General features: G+C 38.7%; 2 protein-coding genes across 3 annotated transcripts in view; one reads left to right on the top strand and one right to left on the bottom strand.

The window, feature by feature from the left end:
* Positions 1 to 1,417: 1,417 nt before the first annotated feature.
* Positions 1,418 to 11,294, bottom strand: zgc:110269 (probable flap endonuclease 1 homolog). Its single transcript, XM_035423979.1, has 11 exons — positions 11,102 to 11,294; positions 10,192 to 10,282; positions 9,824 to 9,926; positions 9,463 to 9,517; positions 8,820 to 8,881; positions 7,775 to 7,911; positions 6,689 to 6,749; positions 5,591 to 5,722; positions 4,492 to 4,637; positions 4,001 to 4,142; positions 1,418 to 3,469 (listed from the first exon to the last, which is right to left on the bottom strand). The coding sequence occupies exons 1-11, from the start codon at positions 11,181 to 11,183 to the stop codon at positions 3,419 to 3,421; spliced, it is 1,062 nt and encodes a 353-aa protein (XP_035279870.1). The 5' UTR covers positions 11,184 to 11,294; the 3' UTR covers positions 1,418 to 3,418.
* Positions 11,295 to 16,635: 5,341 nt separating this feature from the next.
* rps6kc1 (ribosomal protein S6 kinase polypeptide 1) overlaps positions 16,636 to 19,878 on the top strand; it is a 102,487-nt gene continuing 99,244 nt past the window's right edge. For both annotated transcript variants that reach the window (XM_035422547.1, XM_035422548.1), the window contains exon 1: positions 16,636 to 16,831. In XM_035422547.1, coding sequence (XP_035278438.1) covers positions 16,730 to 16,831 — 102 coding nt within the window. In that variant the 5' untranslated portion in view covers positions 16,636 to 16,729. The remainder of the gene's footprint in view (positions 16,832 to 19,878) is intronic.

The following is a 19,878-nucleotide window of genomic DNA, read 5'->3' on the forward strand; positions in this document are numbered from 1 at the left end:
GCTGTTTGAAATAAAAATTCATAGTGCTAGGCTTAACATTTTTTGAATCAATGAGAGAAATCCAAGAACTTATATTTGGTGACTCTCTCCTACTCTAACACACTGACGATGTCTACTCTTAAGAATGGCCATGCTGATCATGTGCTGGACAGACGCTAAAGGTGCAGTATTTAAGTTTGTTCTAAGAACAGTGCTCTTATCTGTGTAGCCCTAGCCCCGCCTGCCCTGTTGGCTCTGACAGCGCTGTGAATGTGCAACATGAGGCACGGCAGACAGCTCTGCTGATTGGTTAGGATCCTGGTGCTGTGAAATCTGGACTGGCTGATTCCAGAGCATGGGTAGTCAGAGAGATTTGATTTAAAAAAAATAGATCTTTTAATTTATTGATTTCTGTTGGGAAGTGAAGGAAATTTAACCAAATATGAGCAAACACCTTTAACACCCACTTTTCCCAGACGTCAAAAGAACAGACGCAATTACCTTTGCCACAACGGCTACCAGCCATAAATCAGCTGCAGCTGGTCACATGCATAATTTCCCCTTCTCTCCTCCCAAATTTTTGCAGTGTAACATCAGAACCAAATCCTTTGTGAAATGTACTAATGTATATAAATAATTTGATTTAATTGATTTGACCTTTATAAGTAGAATCAGGTGTCTTAGTGCTGGGCTAAAATAAAAATCTGCACCCACACCAACTCTTTCGGATAAGACTGAACAGCCCTAATCTAAATTTAAACTGAACTAATCTGAAATTAGCAAGATAGCTAGCCATGCAGCTGGTTTAATGAAGCTACTTTATGTAGCCAAGTAGCAGCCAGCTGTAGGAATGAAACGAACATGGCTATGCAGCTGGCTACACCATGTTTTAGTTGGAGAAATAACATTACTGGTTACAAATTCAATTATGGGGCATGTCACCCCACAAGCGGTAATTTGGCGGGATAGCGTACCTGCCATCCCAGTAAGGACATATAGTGAAAAGTGAAAATATATTGAAAATAAGAATAGTAACAGTATAAATGCGAATACATCATTGTACACTCAAATGAAGTTAATCAAAGACTAAAAATAGGAATGAAAGTATTGTCACAGTTTTAGCACAGCACAGGACAGGCTTCAAGATAAATGAGAAAACATTCAATTCACAAATATCTGTCCTAAAATGTTAATTTAAACAAAACTGCACAGTTTGAACATGATATAGTAGGCACATGAAGTAGGCAGTATGCACATTCAGCACATGAATGAACAGTGTAAATGAATATTCCTTTGTACAATACCAAATATGCTGGTTGTGTAAGGCTGATGGAATATCAGAAACTTGGAAAGGATTAACCAGCTGATATCTTTTGCTTTCTTCTCTCATTGTCAGTGCGGATTAGTGAAAACATTCAACAAGTGACTTTATAAAGGGTCTTTGTGGCAAAACAAACATTTTTATTCTTGTAGGTAAAGCGTACACAGTTGTGAAGAAGTAATTACAAAGCAGAATTTTGGAATATAAAGAACTTTTTTGGATACATGGATTATACAGGAAATGATAATATCTTCTGAAGGTTTACATGATTTTTTCACTATCAAAATTATTTCAATCTACTCATTTGGTCACCATTCATTTGCCAGATGCTGTTATCATCTGGAGTTACTAATATAACTGTGACTCCCATCATAGTAAAAATCACAAGAACAGGGCAACAGAAACCAAATACCAAGTAACATCTATGGTACTTGCCTCTGACTGAAAAAGTTTGAAGATAATGCAGCTATAAATCTTAGGCTACAGACTTTGACAATAGCCTGTAAGAGCATGATAACTTAACAATCAACACAAAAGTAGCCATTTATTTTAAAACAATGAATTTAATCTTCATTTGGAATTATGATGTGCGCCTTTCACATCATTACTGTGCCACCTGCAGGCAAACAAGGAGCACTGCAGCTGAAGTGTATGCAGTATTCCAGTGCTCCTGCCTCCAGAAGCCACTGGCCACTCTCTAAACCAGTGGAGCACAATCAATCCCCAGGCCCCACTGTGCTAGCTGGTTTTTGTTACAGCCGATATTTTGCTCAATTAAGGTTGTTGGCGAATGTAGTTCAATAATTTTTCCTTAAATTTATTTTAAGTTCAAGCTTCACTCATTGACATGTGCTTTGTCTTTCAACTCTTCATTTTTCAGAAATGATTTAACATCAGTGACCAGGTGTCCTCACTTTCTGCAATTATTCCCCTACTGGTTTCACCTGGCAGTATATAATTTACTCTATTCAGTGTAATTTATGTTTTTATTTGTCATAAAGCACAATCAGTGCATTAGTGGATATGCCTGATTAAAAGGTCAGTTTTATTTGAAGACTTATTCTTCATGGCGTGCCTAGCTATTTTTGCCATCATGTGGCTATAAACGGGTAAATCCCTTAATAGACATAAACATTTCTAATTAAGAACAATTTGCAGCTTGATAGGATTCTGAGGTTGCATTACAGTTGAAAGGAAAACCAACACACACAGTGGGTCCCCAGGACTGGGTTTTCTCAAGAGACTCCACAGTACTACAGGACAGCTCGTGGAAAATGCAAGAGACATGTATCTCTCACTGATTACAACTGTTAGCCTGTAGGAACCTGATGTTTCATCACTGGTAAGGCAAATAATTCTGGCTAACTTGAAACCCATCCCAACCTTGGTGGGACTACTGTATATCTGAATTCACAAAACTGTGAAATAGTAATAAATAATAAAATATTAAAAAACCATCAAAATGATTTGATGTGATTTTATACATCGGAGTGGCCCAGAGCATTTTTCATGACTGAGTGGCAGTTGTCGCTACATAATTTGAAACCGTGTTGGTTATTAAGGTAATAACATAGAGTAGTCATTATGCTCATGATTGAACACTTACTTTTGTGTAAAACTAAAAATCTGGACATATTTGGTGGACATGAGCCTCCCATGTTAATGGGTAATAAAGCTAGAGATATTTGTAAAAAAAACTAGATATTAGCAAAGAGATTAAATAGATGATGACATCTATGTGAGTGAAAAAACATAAAGGAAAATGGTAAGAATTCAATGTCGTGTGACTGAGGACTGTGCTATCACATGGGAATTGTGTATTCTCAGATGGGCATGACTTGTGCTAACCAAAACCAAAGCAGGTCTACTATTTGGAGAATAACAGTAGGGCATTCAACCACCAGTATACTGTTGGCTCTCCCCAAAATGTGCCCCAGCTTTTAATGTAGCCCATCCACCCTTGGAGTTTTCTTCAGTGCTGGAGAAGGAGCTATGCTTGTCCACTCCTCAATGCCAGTGAAGCTCTGTACTAACTCAGCACATCAACAAGGCGTCTGTCTTCATCAGTCAAACAGCAGAAAAGTAGAAAAGGAGACAGTTCTCACTGCAGTATGGAGCTCACTGAGGCTTCGCCCTCTTCTCTCTGCTGGCCTCCACAACGTCTGGGGCCTGTTACCAGGGAAACAGACAATCATTTTTCCAAATATGAACGCTCAAGGATATTCTGCTGCTACCTGCAGTTCTACTCAGGTGCTTAAAAAAGAAACAACAAACTGGAGATAATAAAAGGAAATGTCTTTATTGACAAATCCTGTGCACTTTGCCAATACACTTCGGCTACAAGCATCCACCAAGGCAAATACAAATGCTTGGCCAGATTCACTGCTATCTTTGAACAAGCAGCTCCAACAGACATTTTATGCTATATGCAATTTCATCTCACAGTAGAGGTGTTTAGTGAGTTTTTTGAACACATTATTATGATCATAACATAATAAAATACCCACATCCCCTCACCCTCACCTATGTAGATATAAAAATTTGGACTATGTTCCTCATAGTAATGGAAGTATCAATCAGAGTAACAAGATCAATTTTATGTACTATAAAAGGAAAATGAGAATAATGAATTTTAGTCATAAGAATGAGATTAAACCTTTAAGCTAAGCAGATGCAAATGTTGAATTCCTCATTCCATACCTTTCTCTTCCGAGTCACCCGAAAGAAGTCCTTTATGTAGGTCTGTTTGCTCTTCTCTGCTCCGTTTGTCTCCTCTCTTTCTCTTCTCCTCTCCCTCAGAGTCTCATGGAACTTCTCCATCCGTCCTCTTACCCTCATCTCCCTGCAACAGAAAATGGAAAGCGTCCATATTAGCGTTTGTGTACATATACAGTTCCCACTGTCCTGACTGCAGTCAGAAGCTCATTCTACCACCGGGGGGGGACCCGAATTTGATGTCCTGGCACATGGGGGGAGGGTCAAAAACATTTCATGTTTTTACTCAGCTGAAAACAATTCTTAGAAACAGTGCATGCATCGTATTTAAACCACTACATGAGTTATTCCTACATCTGATAATAACAAGCGGGCTGCACTGTGTGACCATTTATCCAACCACACAGCTTTGCATACAGTAGAAAAACAATTCAAGTTTAAACTGAAAGTGATGTGATGACAGGAACAGGACCTACTTGACATGTCTCTTGTGGCACAGGAAGTTGACCAGCTCCTGCTCATCAGGCTCTTTCCAAACCAGATCTGGAGGACTTCCCCGAGGAGCCCGGAAGAACAGCTCACGGGCTTCTGTGTACCTCCAGCTCAGTGGGACAGGGTGTGTCTGACACGGGGAAGCATGGGTAAGATAAAACACTTCCACCCCAATTCAACATGAATACACAAATGTAATATAATACCAATACAAATATAATATGATAGAAGAGTGCACAAGGCAAGATCTATTTCAGACTTTCATACTTCAACGTCTGATTATAATTATGAAATTCAGTCAATCATTTATTAGATCTGACATTTTTGATGAGCTAAAACAGTAACATTTTTCACAGCTGCAGACTGTACATATCCTTAGTGAAATCATTTTAATGAGCAATGATATAGGACTGAACCAGCATTGGTTTATACACATGCTTTGAAAATGAAGCCCGACCAACCAGTTGTAGCAAAAACAGCATATATCATGTAGTGAACATATTCAATATATTTAATAAAAGTAATACTGGTAATATAAAATTGAATAAATACTAGGGTTGGAATGAATGCCCGATAACTGTATACCATCTTGAACTCAGTGGTTTATAAAGAATTATAATATCCATCAATGACTAAAAAAAAATAAAATGAAGTACAAAGCACATTTGTCTTAAGATGCGGGATGTGAATAACTACTTATGTATATATATGTATGTACATATGTTAATGGCTTTTCTTTTTTTTCAAGACTAGATACTAAAAGCTCCCTTATACCTGCACTGATAATTTAACACACCTGTGAAGCCATTTGTCCCATTATGATGCCCTGAAATGGGAGGGGGCTGTAATTTCTACATTGTGAAATCATATATACCCTTGTAACATACCCTGTATAAACATACCATTTAATAAAAGCTGAGAATCTGCACTTTAATCATATGTGAATTGTTTGATTACAATTCTAAAATTGTGGAGTACAAAGCCAAATCAAGAAGAAAATATGCCTTTGTTCCAAACATTATGGAACTCACTGTACGTATGTATATACAGTATGCATGTGAGCTCAGTGTTAGAACCGCTCACCTCTCTGTTGATGTGCAACACCACATCCTCTATGGTCTTATGCTGCTGGATCAGCTTCAGGGCCTTCTTTGGCCCAAGGCCCTGTATCTTCTCACAGTAGTCACACCCCAGCAAGATGCACAGGTCCACAAACTGCAGAGAAATCCAACCATGATACAGCAACAGAAAATGAGATAAAACAGTAGCAGGCTCCTCTATGCTTTTAAATTGTCATAACTTCAGAGAGAGAGGAAAAATGTTTTGAATGCCTCATACAGCTTTGTCGTGCAGTAAACACCACAGAGGGCCCTATGGTCTGATATTGAATCTTGACTGTACCACTGCCAACTGGGAGTGAGTTTCAGATGGCTGGGATGACAGCTTCATTTTGCTCACCAGTGGCTGTCGCTGGTCGATCGGATGCCCGCAAAGTCTGCCCCATAAGCTGTACATAAAGTTTTCCTCCAACTCAAGTCTGTGTGAGCCTGACTTCCTGACTGCAGTGTAATAAGAAACGGTGGCTGACATCACATGCTTCCGAGAAGAGCACACGACTGTCTGTGCTCTCCTGAATGAATAGCAGAGGTTGCAGCAATGAACATGAAACAATACAATTGGGCATTTCCAACTGGGGATAAAAGGGAGAGCAAAACCGTAAAAAAACACAAAATTCAAACAAAATAAATATACTTGTGTATCTTATTTTTTACTTATATTACAGATAAAACCCTAAATATTCACATAGGTAAGTTTCTTTCTTTAAGTTTAAATTCTTTGGAGGCTCGTCCTGTTTAGGCACTGCCCTAGAGCACTTATTGCCCCACTCATTGGTATTGAATCGAGACTGTCCCAGTGCTTTGCCCAATCGACAATGGAGGTTGTGATGAGTGTTGTGGCATAAATATGATGGCTCCAAACTGGGATAAAAAGGAGGAAACAAGGTAAAAACAGAGGAAACATTGTACTTGGCATTATACAGCCTGTGTGGCTTTGTGCATTATAGTATAAACTAACCATTGTTGCTGCTGATTAAAGAAGTGGTCAGATATATCAAATAAAAAGTCGGTAATTAATTTCCACTGCAAAAACAGAGAAGTGGGAGAATATGGAGGAACGAACCTGTTTGTATGTCAGCTGTAGAGCGTCCAGTGCCTTGGGCAGAGAGTATTCCATGACCTCACTGAAAGAGGAGGGGGATACAGACAGTGTCAGGAGGGGCAGGAGATTAATACACCCGAAAATGGTCTCACTCAGGCAATTTGAGCATCCTGTATCAGAACACTCCCACAACGTTCCCTTTAGAATTCAAACTGACACCCAACAATTCCCCAGAGTCCCCAGAACCAAAAATCAGAATTAAATAACGTGTGTCGTGTGAGATTCTGTAAAAGTAACATGGCTAATACCTACTCACCTCATTCTCTTTCAGAGAGAGCACAGTAACACACCTGTCTCTTCTCACCATCTTTCTCAGAGAGCACAGTGACAGACCTATCTCTCTCCTCACCATCTTTCAGAGAGCACAGTGACACCCCTGTCTTTCCTCACCACCTTTCTAAGAGAGCACAGTGACACATCTGTCTTTCCTCACTATCTTTCACAGAGAGCACAGTGACACACCTGTCTCTCCTCACCATCTTTCAGAGAGCACAGTGACACACCTGTCTCTCCTCATTCTTTCACAGAACATAGTGGCACACCTGTCTATCCTCACTCTTTCACAGAACACAGTGACACACCCACCTGTTTTTTCTCACCATCTTTCATAGAGAACAGTGACACACCTGTCTCTCCTCATTCTTTCACAGAACATAGTGGCACACCTGTCTATCCTCACTCTTTCACAGAACACAGTGACACACCCACCTGTTTTTTCTCACCATCTTTCATAGAGAACAGTGACACACCTGTCTCTCCTCAGTCTTTCACAGAAAGCACAGTCAGTGACCCACCGGTCTCACCTCACTCTCTTTCACAGAGCAGTGACACCTCTGTTGCTGTCAATCTCTCTCATAGATATCAGTGACACACTTGTCTCTCCTCAAACTTTCACAGAAAGCACAGTGACACACCTGTCACTCCTCATTCTGTTTCACAGAGCACAGTGACACCTCTGCTGCTGTCAATCTCTTTCACAGACAGCAAAGTGACATGCCCATCTCTCCTCATCTGGCCATTTATCATAAAGAGGACATCCCTCCTCACCTGTTCTTCTTGGCATTCAGCTGGCGGATGAGCAGGTCACTCCCGAACGCCATGGTGTCCATGTCCTCAGAGGCCACAGCATCCACCTTCCCGTCCTTCACCAGCTGGGCACAGTAGGCCTCTGCATCTCCAGGCGCCTGCCAGGGCAGAGCTTCATTTGATGACCCAATCAAGCATCTGCATTTACCCGAGTGATTACACACCGACCTCAGCACAAGCCCTGGCCTATTTTTCATGCATTTTTTTTCAGAAAATGGAATAGGTAGCCTGGGTGTGTATGTACACTGAGAAGGACAGAAGAACACATAATTATGAGAACAGCTCATTTAGAATGTATATGCTTGGCATTTACCTACAAACCTCAGTGACTAGGTCACCAGCACCCGGAGATTCATTCAGCGCTCCTTCAACAAAATATGACTAGAAGCAACAAATTCCATGTTCTAGCTTTATTTTTAGATAATACACAACATCTAAGAAAAATATGGAGTTTCCATAGTTGTAGCGTAGATCATACATTTAAAAAATCTCATGTGCAATTATACCCCCAAGCATGACCCACTAGACAACAGCGTGCATCTGGAAGTTAATAAAAATATTCTTTCAAATGCTTTCTCATCCCCATGCAACCAAAGATTACATACTGTACATTACAAGAAAACACACAGGAGTTGAATGATTGCATATTTAGGTATGTATACTACAGTGTGTCACAATGTTTTTGCATTATTTTTCAATGTAATATCAATGTTTCATAAACCATCATAAGGTAAATTTACATGCTTTATAATGAACAAAAACACTGTATTAATTTTCTGAGAAGTTTTGGATAGATTTTTGGAGCCCAAGATATCTTAGACCCCTATACTGATGAAAAAATTCTTTTTTGATTTGGCGTTGAGAAGAAAATAAGCAAGCTGCTCAAATCTGGAATTACAATGGCCTGGCTTTGAGCACCATGACGATTCCTGTGAAAACCCATATTATGTGCCTCAGAAAGCAGGGAAATAACAATTAACCTCAGGCTGCAAGCTTGGAGACTTACCTGAACGTAAGGCACACCCAGACACTGCAGGAGACTCTGGCAGTCCTGGATCCGAGTAGAAACTGTAGACCATTATATTACAGAATGATTCATTATTTCACCATTCGATTAAAATGTTTTTTTCATTCATTATTAGCCTCATAATAAAGAACATTCTATAAGAATAATAACAATACAAAAAGTTGTAAATACAGTGTAATATTCAAAGATTACAGGGTCTTAAAAGACAAAAATTGGCACTTTGGTTCATCAGAATGTATCTGCAACCCAGATCTCAAATATGGTGTCAATTATCATACATAAAACATAGAAATACAAAATTTGGGAAAATCTGAGATCTTCATATATCTGATATCTCATGTTAACATTTGTATTTTATTTTAATAATGAAGCAACACATAAAAGATGTCCTCTACAATACAACATTCAAAATTTACTACAAAACTTGCACCGCAATGATAATGATGACAAAGATGATTAGATGATAATTAACAATACTGTTTATGTTATTCCCGTTTTTTGAACTGCAGGTGCACAGGCACCTTGTGGTTTTTCCACATTTGTGTTTAATGCCACCACTTTAAAAAATGTCTTTAAAATAAAAATCAAACTGGTGTGGTAAAGGCTGCATAATCTCTCTCACCTGTGCTGGAGCAATAGGAGCTCGACCAGCCATTGGCTTTTGCTCTTCTCTCCAGCTTCAGGGAGAGAACATCAGCTGGTCAGTTTCCACCACATAGCATATCAGACTGCACGATAACAAGAGGTGTGTCACAGTTCCTTGCTCACAGTTCATTAAATGGCACTTGGGCTTGGGAAGGTGAAGTACCTTTGTCCTAAAAGGTACCACATATTTACGATTATATTATGGTAAGTTAGACCGCAGGAACATTTGGAAACCATCTCCTATGGAGCTCTCATCTGGAGTAAAGCTACAAGGACACCAGACGGGTGTTAAATGGGTTGGGTTGAGTAGGCATTTTAGTGCATTCCTCATCACTCACCACGCTCTTCTTCTGCTCGGGTGGATGCCCATCAAATATGAAGACGGGTTTGATATCATGCTCCAGAAAGCACAGTGTGCGAAAGAACAGGCCAGTGAGGGGGCTAGAACAGAAGGGCAAACCTGTAACTCCCCAAATGTCCAGTACAACCTTCTTTTTTATCATTTAATCAACAGAGAAAAGGAAAAGCAAGGCACTCTTCCCAGTATAGTTAAAATTCCCTTTTACATTTGCCACATCCATGTAGGAGATTAAGAAATATTCACAGCCAGTGGTTGTCTAATTTAAAATTTTTTAAAATCTACATATTTACATATAGGCTGACATGAAGAACTTGAATTCACCCTGCGTTAACACAAAAACCTCACCTCAGATTTACTCCATCGCGATTATGAAAACTTGAAATAGCAGTGCGAAACTGGTGAAGCACAATGGACGCATCCACAGCAACAGTTTTTCCTGAAAAAGACAGAGATTATTGTTAACGGACCCACACTGATAGATATCGCAAGTATTGAATGCTACATGTATTAAGGACCTCCTTTGTAAATAATCAATGTATTACCTCTGTTCGTTTTTTCAGCAGCCCACTAAATGAATGGACCACTGACTGGCTAAAATGTAATTTGCTATACTACTCAGAAGCCAATACTAAATCCTTCTGAATTGGGCAGTATAATAACTACCACTTTCAGTATAAAAAACTCAGTATTTAAAATCTTAACCAAACGAAAAAGATTAAAACCATAGCATCTGCCTTCACTGATTTTTGTGCACAATTATAAACATCAATGATTTGTATTGCACAGATTCATTAAAGTCCAATGCAATATTGACACAGCATGATACAGTATGACGGTGCACGTGATATACAACAGTCATAACTCAAAGAACAGAACATAAAAACAACATTCTCATGGGTCATATTCATTAGCTTCAATGTAAATTTAATTTCAATCCGTTGACAGAATATAGGCCACATGGTTTACTAGTAAAACTAGACAAAACTAGACAATCTTTCGACCAGTACTTAACATCATGGTTCATAGCAGAGGAATGCTATCGTTAACAAAAAGTATTTCAAATTAAGGTTTTCACTAATTTAATGGGAACATTAGCATTCTCATTTCTGACAACTATTTGTAGCTAATGCTTGCTAGCAGGTATTCACTAATCTAATGCTATCACCTGGTTTGCCGGCTCACTGACATCGAACTAGCTAGCGCTGACCAAAGACATCTTCCCAATGAATAGTTCAGTGCTCGATCACCAACTAACCTGTGTAGTCACTTATATCCTTGTAGGAGATGGCACTGGGTGCTTCCTGGCGAATTAAGTCAGCAAGTTTTGTTATACCCATTATAATTTTCCTTTTGATAAGCCAAAGTAAGAAAATGTTAATCAAAGCAGCCTTAATCTTATATTTCCGGATTGTTTACAATGGTTGAACTGTTCTTCTTCTACTAATAATTTCCGGTATTTTGCACGCTATAAGGCGTATTACTGCCCTCCACAGTCAGAAGTACATACTGCGTGCCATTTTATTCTTAGTACACTGAAGGCCAGGCCGGGGGAGTGCAAATATTTTAAGACTGCTCTTTTAATAAGTTGTCGACTCATTTCGCAAGAAGACAGATTTTTTTTTTTTTTTTTTTTAAAGAACTCCTAACTCTGACAATTCCCTCTACTAGTGTTCCCTTTCCTTGATGACGGTCTTGCATAAAAATATCACATGTATCACTGACGTAACCTATCATAAAGTTTGCCAATTATTCTGAGACAACCAGCCAAGCAACAGTAAGCAAAAAAAACAAAAAACAAAACAGTGAGTCCTTCTTGCCAAGTCCCATAAAAAAATTTGACCTATTAATGCTCTGTTAATGCTCTCTTGAACTGAAAAATATAGCCTACCCCTCTTCATCCCAGCTCTAATTTGAATGCTAAAACATTTCAGTTTTCCAAAAAGAACACTGAGCTCAATGATTTCCTTAGCAATAGTCTCATCAGCTATTTTGTCCCAACTTTATTATCCTCAACTTCTGAACTCCTCAGTACCGTTATAAACTTGACTTGGCATAACATTTTTCCCACTACATACAAACAGATGACAATCTCCTGGGCCTGTTCAGTGCAGGCTTTTGAAGACCCACCCTTGAAAGCCACCAAGGCAAGAATCAGAACAAATAAAAGTTTTAATTGGTTTGATGATGTCCTCAATCCACCATAAAGCTCATATAATTATCTAAGAAGCTATTTCCAGTTGTGCTATTTCAAAATAAAAGATTTATTTATTTTTATTTTTATTTTATTTTTTTACAGTTTACAAAGTTGGTCGACATACGTAAACACTTGTTTTCAGAAAAGATCTTGCATAAAACAAGTGATTCACAGAAAAAGCAATTACACAACAATTCACATGTAACTAGATGTGTAATCAGAACTATAAATCATGTGACTAGTACTGAATCTAAATATAAGACAAATGAATCAGTGAAGTTCAGTAAAAGGGGTATAAATGCATTCTGCAATGTCTGCAAAATGGTGAAAAGCAAAAGATTTTCATATTTAGGAAGATTTTCCAACCAGTGCTTCTCACCACACAGCAAGGGGAACAAAATAACCTTTAGGAACACCCATCTGTTTGGAAAGCCAGAACTCAGGATGCGCCTTTTGTCCTGAGGGGTGAACAATGGGGTGAACAAAAGGTTGGAATAAGGGGCATGTTCGGCATCGGATTGTATCAAAAAATGTCCTAAATGATGGAAAAATCAGTGCTGCATGAAGCAAGGCGGAAAACAACACAAAGTCAAGCAGGCACCTTGCTAGGCACAGCAGCAACCGTGCAGTAGCCGTTGGGAGCCTTCATCAACATGGCAGTGCATTTAAACAAACCAACGACAGCACTGGTCAGAGAGAGGTGTTTGTCATGACAGATCATGGATCATTTCACAATATTGCTACCTGTCTCGGCGTATTGAGAAATCAACTTGTGATAATGCAAGTGAATGTGATTTAGTTCATAGTTTCACTATGGCACAATGCAGGGTGCTTAGCTGAAGTTGTGTAGTTTTGTAAAGGATAAATATTGACAACCCAAACAATACAAGTAATGAAATAATATTAGTATTAAAAAAACCTTCTCTTGTTCTCCCCTCAAGATGTTCCCTGCTGCCTCCAAATCCACCGCGGCCATAAATTTCACTGCTAACTCCTCCATGTTGTTGTCTTCTTTGTTTGCGAAACTGTCCCAGTTCAATCTGCTCAGCCATTTCAGTCAGGCAAGCCAACTGCAGACTGATGTCCACCTGAACACACCCAAAGACTTCTGACCTAAACTGTGCCACAGCACCTTCACATGGCACCTCTGGGTCAGGTCTCCCCAAGACAGGTTTGCGTTCAAAAACTGATTACCAAAAATGTACAGTGCTATGAAAAGGTATTTGCCACTCATTTCCTCTATCATTGCATAATAAATTTAAATATGTGTTTTGTGTTTAGTAAGTATTTCTTTGTCGAACATTACATTTGGTCTAAAGATCTGAAACCATTCAATGTGACAAATAAGCAATAATCAAGAAAATCAAGAAGGAGGCAAATACTTTTTCACGACACTGTATATGTAAAGAAAGAGAAGTGCATGTGATGGTTTGTAGGAATTTATCTAGCTATGATGATGTAGCAATAGGTACCACTTCACTGCAGATGACCATGCCGCCTTCTTTTACACAAAGTTCGCTGACACCTGAAATTCTCTCAAAATGGAGTCCTTCAACATGAGAGACCACCCTCTCCCCTCCCCTTTCCTCTCTGAGGAGATTGTGGCAATTTTTTGGGTGTGCAGATTCTTCTGGTACCACGACTAGTGAATCCGCCCCTTCCCTACCACCTACTCAATCCGGCTCTTAGTCCAGGCACTTCCTGCCTCTGCCATTAGATCTCTGCAGTTCATCTAGAGTGCTGCTGCTCATCTGATCACTACACTTTTCATCTGCCTCCACTGGCTACTTATATCTGCATGCACCCAATTCAAAACCTTAGTGCTAGCCTATTGGGCAGCTAAAGGGACAGCTGCAAAATATCATCAGCCCATACACAGCTACCAGACCCCTCTGTTTTGACATTCTGCCACCCTCCCCCCCACCTCATTGTTTATGTACATTCAGACCACATCTCCTGTCTGTTCTGGCCCCCCAGTGGTGGAATGAGCTTCCCACTGTAGTTGGAACAGCAGAAACCATGCCCATATTTCAACATAGACTGAAGACTCTGTAGATTGCACCATAGCTCCCCTAACCCCTTAAGATACAGTGACCTTTCTTTTTCTCTTTCTGGTACTTTCTTTACAAAACAAATTATTTTTTGTTCGGTTATAATTCATTATTAATGGGCCTGTGTGCCTTCTTGGTGATATTGCTTATTGCTTTATTTTTTTTATTCCTGACCGTCTTATCTCCAGACAAGAGATTATAATGCAATATATTTGTATGTACTAATATATTAATGTGATGAAGTTTATAAGAGAAGATGAAAGAAACTGAATTGAAGGTAGCTGTATGTAAGGTAGAAATTCACAATTAGAAGGGCATCACTGTTGAACCTTACAGGACATGTAACATGAAAATAAAATATTTAGTCATAAGGGTACACCAGTTATACAAACTCTCTTATTTACTCTCATCTGGTCAAAGAGTTCTACTGCATCTGTACGAGGGAAGTGGAGTATAATTAACATACAGCATCCTATCCCTGTAGGAGGGCAGTCTGTTTGCGGTGGTGCTGGGAACTGCAGTTTTGGTAAGGTCAGACCTTATATGGTCAAATGTAAGGTAGTGTGGGAGATGTTCTCAGGATGGATTTAAAGGGAAGCTTGGACATACACAACAGTCTCCTGGTAGCATGTCATGTCATATGAGAATTTTGGATATATGTCAGTCAATAAAATGATTGCCTAGTAACATTGTTAAAGTAATCTATTCTTAATTATTGTTGACTCTCGTTCTGGTTGTGATAAAGTGTTCTTTCTGTTACAATGTATTCAAAGTATGTGGCTGGCTTATACACCAACCAGGGTGTGCACTGTTAGAACTAATCACTCATTTAGCCTCATAAATATGGTTTTGGAACAACACCACTCCTGGGTTACTCACTGGGGACTGACCATATTGATATGCAGCTGGGTGTACTGTTCGAGTCTCACTAGCCAGATGAAGTAAGCTTAAGATTAAATTGCTCTGGGATAGTTGTTGGTTTTGGTACCTGGATCTGCAGGTTTTACAGGTTAAGTCTCTTCATGGCACAAAACTGGTAATATTTCTGCATAAGCAATATGTTTACCTCCTAGGAAAGTAGGTCTTAGCGTCAGAGAACACTTAAATGAATGCCAGGCAGCATTGGATAGTCTCACTCTCTTGGGTGCAGGGTCTTGCTACCCATTGTTTCAAAAGGGGTACGCCCAAGACAATGCATGTATATGCAAAGCTGTATTCTCACATGAATCAGATAAACTTGTTTTCCTCCCTGTGACAACATTCAGACCCTGACAGCACAGCAATTATTGTCGGGGTTAGAATGTACTCAAAATTGCCATATTCAAGGGAACTTCAAGGCTATTTTCAAGGGAGGTCTATTTTCTTTCTCATTCTTATTACTGACCCAGAGATCCAGCTGTTTACCTTATCCTACTGTACAGATGTTAGTTTTTTAGGTTTGAGGTATGAATTTGTATGGAGTGCATTAAAATGCATTTGATAAAGAAGTAAATAAGTTGAGTTGTTGTTTCTGTTGGTCAAAATCTCTTGGTTGGTTTGTGTTATGTATATACATGTAAACATTATGCCATTTATTTGTCTTATTGAAAAATGAAAACATTATACCACAAAATAAGAAATCAGTATATTTGGGGTATCAAAATTTCAGGGATGACAAACAATGTGTTCTTCTGAAAATTAATTTTGTTAAATTGGAATAAAGATTCCCAACTATCAGTAAATCACTGGTATAGTGAAAATGAAATAATTATCCCTCTTGAGAGAGTATTTGCCCACCTGAGGGGGGATAACAGGGAGGGAAGTTGCTTCCAGACAATCGGGGCTCCTTTCAGGATTTCTTTACCAGGTGAGTTTAGAAACATATAATAAGCAGACAGACTATGATATGGTGGAGGTCATATGGCTTTTTGGCTTTTATATTTTCATATGGCATTTTTTATTTCGTTGTCTCCCCTCCTTTTATCCCTACCCCAAGTTTGTTTAAAAGTGTTTTGGTGTAGTCTGTCAAGTCAGTGTAGCTGAGTGTCTTCTCTATTGTAAAGTACCTGGTCTTCTATTACAGACGGAAAATCATGCAACTTACCACTCTCAGTATTGCCTATTCCTCTCTGAACATGAAAGCATTTAGAGCAGTCCAACCATTAGTCCATGAGTCCCTGTCAAAATAAGAGACACGTTTAGTAGGCCTGTGCTTGTCTAATGCAGAGAATGGAAAACAAAGTCTGTTACATAATAAAAAAATACATTTAATTAAGTGTACATTTTAGATATATTTTACTTTAATAAACCTATATTCTGAGAACATTTGAAGCATATCTATAAATAAATAGTTACTCCTTGAAAATGTTTTCATCAAATTAGCAATCTTCTAGGTTTAATGAAGATTAAGTTTTTCCTATTGACTTTAAATAGCTTCCAGTTTCTTTGCTTTTAACGTTGACGATTTGGCCTCACGTTAGTTAACCTTAATGTCAGACTGTCAGCGTTTTGTCTATGCTCTTAATTTGAAGTTTATCATGCTGGGAGTACAGGAACTAATTTTCCATTCTAGTACTGTGTAGTAGCTGCTCTAGATTCATTTAATACAGCTAGAATGATGCTAGCAAGATAGCTGGGTAATGGCTTTGCCGCACTCAGAATGATATCGCAGAGAGAAAGAGGGGAACTTGCTCGTTTTTATACTGTTACAGACCCTAAGAAACATCAGAAGGGATACACCGTTTACAAAGTCACAGCAAGGGTACGTATCGATTTCGCTAAATCCCTGTAGTGGTTGCGGGTAGGATATTGATATTAGCGAGCTAGCTAGCTAATATCAATATACTAGCTAGCTTGCTTTTCAGACAGTGTTGCTGTCTCGCTACCCGGCTCCCTTGCCATGTCACCACGGTGGCTAACAATCCGAAAGATTGTGACTTGCGAGCGATGTCGCTTTGATTTATTTTACACATGTCAGTTGCTTTCATGGTGAATATATGTAGATATAGCAGGTAGGATGTGGACATGGAGATGCTGTGGCTGTGAATATACCTGAAATGCTTGACTTGATTTTTTCAGCTAATGAATACAGTTCTTTCTAATCCCTACTCGCTAGCTAGCTGCCAAAAAATGTTGTGAAGCCTAACGTAGGATAAAGAAACTGAAACTCAGCTGGTGTATGCATTTAGCAAACTTTAGCCCAAATCACGAGTAGATAGTTCATTCCCTGGTTACGCAAAGGACATTTACAGAGAGAATCTCTTGTTACTAAACACCTTATATTTTTCTGCTGTGGTTGCAAATTACTGCGCATCAGTGCACATATATAACTTGTATAACTGTAATTTTGAGGGAGTCACCTTTGCGTTGGATTCTCAATTTCTGTAATTCGGAATCGCAAATGGAAGAGCAGACTGACTTGGTGAACTTAAATGACACGTTGAAGGCGTGACCATTTTATGGGAGTACTGAAGTTGTGTCTTTTCCCCCTTGAGGTTAGAGATCAAGGGAAATATTGGAACATGTTTGCCAAATAGAGAGACAACATGCATTCGATGCATGTTTCAGGCTTTTCCCCCAAAATGTATGGTTTTCGAGAAGAATTACCCTTATGAAAAAGTTCCATGGGACTTTTTCATAAGGGTTGAGAGAAGTTTGAGAATGAAATACACTGGACACAACTGCTGGGATGATTTCTAAAAAGAATGTATCAGGGAAGGTTATGTTGGGGAAATAACATCCTGGGCATGCATATTTTTTTTTTATTTTTACAAATTTTCCTTTCATAAGCTTTGGGTGTCATTTTGAACCTGTTTCTGCTGGTTAACCAGTATTCAGATGTGATTCATCAAATAGGCCTATATGTAACAGTGAAAATTCTGCTCCAGGTATTATATTATATTGTCACCCTAACATTTATATGGACCATACTGCTTCAGATGCCGACCTACTTACTGCAAATGAGGGATGCCTTGCTTTTATGTTTCAGGAGAGTCTTTTGAATTCAGTAATCTATTTTTCCTGTTTAGTGTTTTATGAATAACATTTTTTGTTGCATTAGTACCCAGAGTATCCCTCTCTTTATTTCTCAAAAGTTTTCTACAAAAATTATAAAAATATATTCTGTGGTATCTGTGGCAGATGACTAAACTGTCAAACTACTTTGATGCTATGAAGCTGACTCATTCACGGTTGTGATTGATGCAAAACCCTTTTCTGGTGAAAGAATTAAACTTTGGATCAACACACCATCCCATTATTCTTGCTTTTAATCCCTTTATTTAATGTGTCTACCCTGTTGTTGCTGATATTTAACTGTTCTCCAGCAGGCCGTAAGAACTATGATTTCACATTATGAGCTTCCAATAAGAAACCAAGCAAATAAAATCTCCATACTTTTATTTTATTATGATGCATGGAAGTCTTGACTGAACATACTGTATTATGTCACATTCCCCAAAAAAACATATTGAAAATATTGTACAAATGCCTGTTTAATTTGATCCAGTATTGGCATCTTCCATGGCAGTTGGACGAGGGACAATAAACACAGGGGATCTTATAGGCCTATGTAGGCCTATGTCTCGTTAATAAGGTTGTGAAGACATAATCATGAATCAGGCCTTTTTTAAATAGAGGTATGCAAAAAATGTGTGTTCACATGCTTAAAATGTGTTGCTGTGTTCTATGGAATTTAAAGCATTGGTAAAGTGAGCCAGATTTTTTATGGACCAATCCATGTGGGCAGGTGCCGACAGTACCATTGGCGGTGCTGGCTGGCTATGGCCCAGCCTTGATGTGACTCATTGCATTGGAGAGTCATGCCATATAATTACTTTCAAGAAGTGATTATGTGAAAGGTGCTCTTAATAATGGTTTACAGTGTGTTTATTCTACATTGTTTTAACCTCCCATTGATTATTTATATATTTGCAACGTCAAATTAAATGTAGGCTATTTAAATGGGATTAATTCATATTCCCATATAAGTGACTGTATAATGTCAAAATGAAACAAATTATTCTGTCTACAGGAATGGGCTATATTAACAATAAAAACCTGAAAATGACCTCATTGATAGGTGTCAATAAAGTACACTTAAATTGGGCCATGTGCATTCCATTTTTTGACAGATCACACTATTAAAGACTACATACAGTATGTTGATTTTAAATCCAGTTGTCTTCAAGCGCATGATTGCAGAATAAATATTGCTGACTTCGCAAACTTCTTACTACTGAAATGGCAGATTATGTCTCTAGATTAGTCGCACTGTCATGAAGACCAAGGAACTGCCTGTGGAGCTTCAAGATGAAGTTGTTAGTGGCTGTGAAGCTAGAGAAGGTTAAAAAAAGATTTGCCAAGTTATTTGAGAAGCACATTTAAGTTATTTTTGTAACAAAATGGAAAACATGTGGTATGATCAAGGTTAGACTGTCCTGCAAAACTGAACAGAATGAGAAGGGCAGTTGTTAGAGAAGTGGCTAAAAAGCCAGGTACAACAGTTGCAGAACTCATTGAAATGAAATGGAGGAAGTTCAACAATCTCTTCAGGACTTGATTTGTCAAGAACAGATTTGTTCTTTCAGTGACATGTGACACATGGTATAGCCTCTGTGTTTAGAGTGAAAATTCATGTTCCAACAGGACAGTGACTTAGAGCACATGACAAAAACTTCAAAGGAATGGCTTAAAGGCATGAAGGTCAGTCTTTTGCAATGGCCCAACCAAAGCCCAGAATTAAAATCCCATAAAAGCCATTGGTCCATTGGTTTGTCTGTGACATGTCTGGAAAAGTAATGTCTAGAT

The sequence above is a fragment of the Anguilla anguilla genome, chromosome 6 (genome assembly GCF_013347855.1).
Source record: "Anguilla anguilla isolate fAngAng1 chromosome 6, fAngAng1.pri, whole genome shotgun sequence".
NCBI lineage: Eukaryota > Metazoa > Chordata > Actinopteri > Anguilliformes > Anguillidae > Anguilla > Anguilla anguilla.

What these genes read in the sequence shown, in the direction of transcription:
- zgc:110269 (XM_035423979.1), bottom strand. Translation starts at nt 11,183, where the DNA reads ATGGGTATAACAAAACTTGCTGACTTAATTCGCCAGGAAGCACCCAGT. An exon ending in CCGAGCAGAAGAAGAGCGTG is followed by an intron (nt 9,518 to 9,823) that starts GTGAGTGATGAG and finishes CTCTCCCTGAAG; the next exon opens with CTGGAGAGAAGAGCAAAAGC. An exon ending in CTGAATGCCAAGAAGAACAG is followed by an intron (nt 6,750 to 7,774) that starts GTGAGGAGGGAT and finishes CTCCTCTTTCAG; the next exon opens with TGAGGTCATGGAATACTCTC.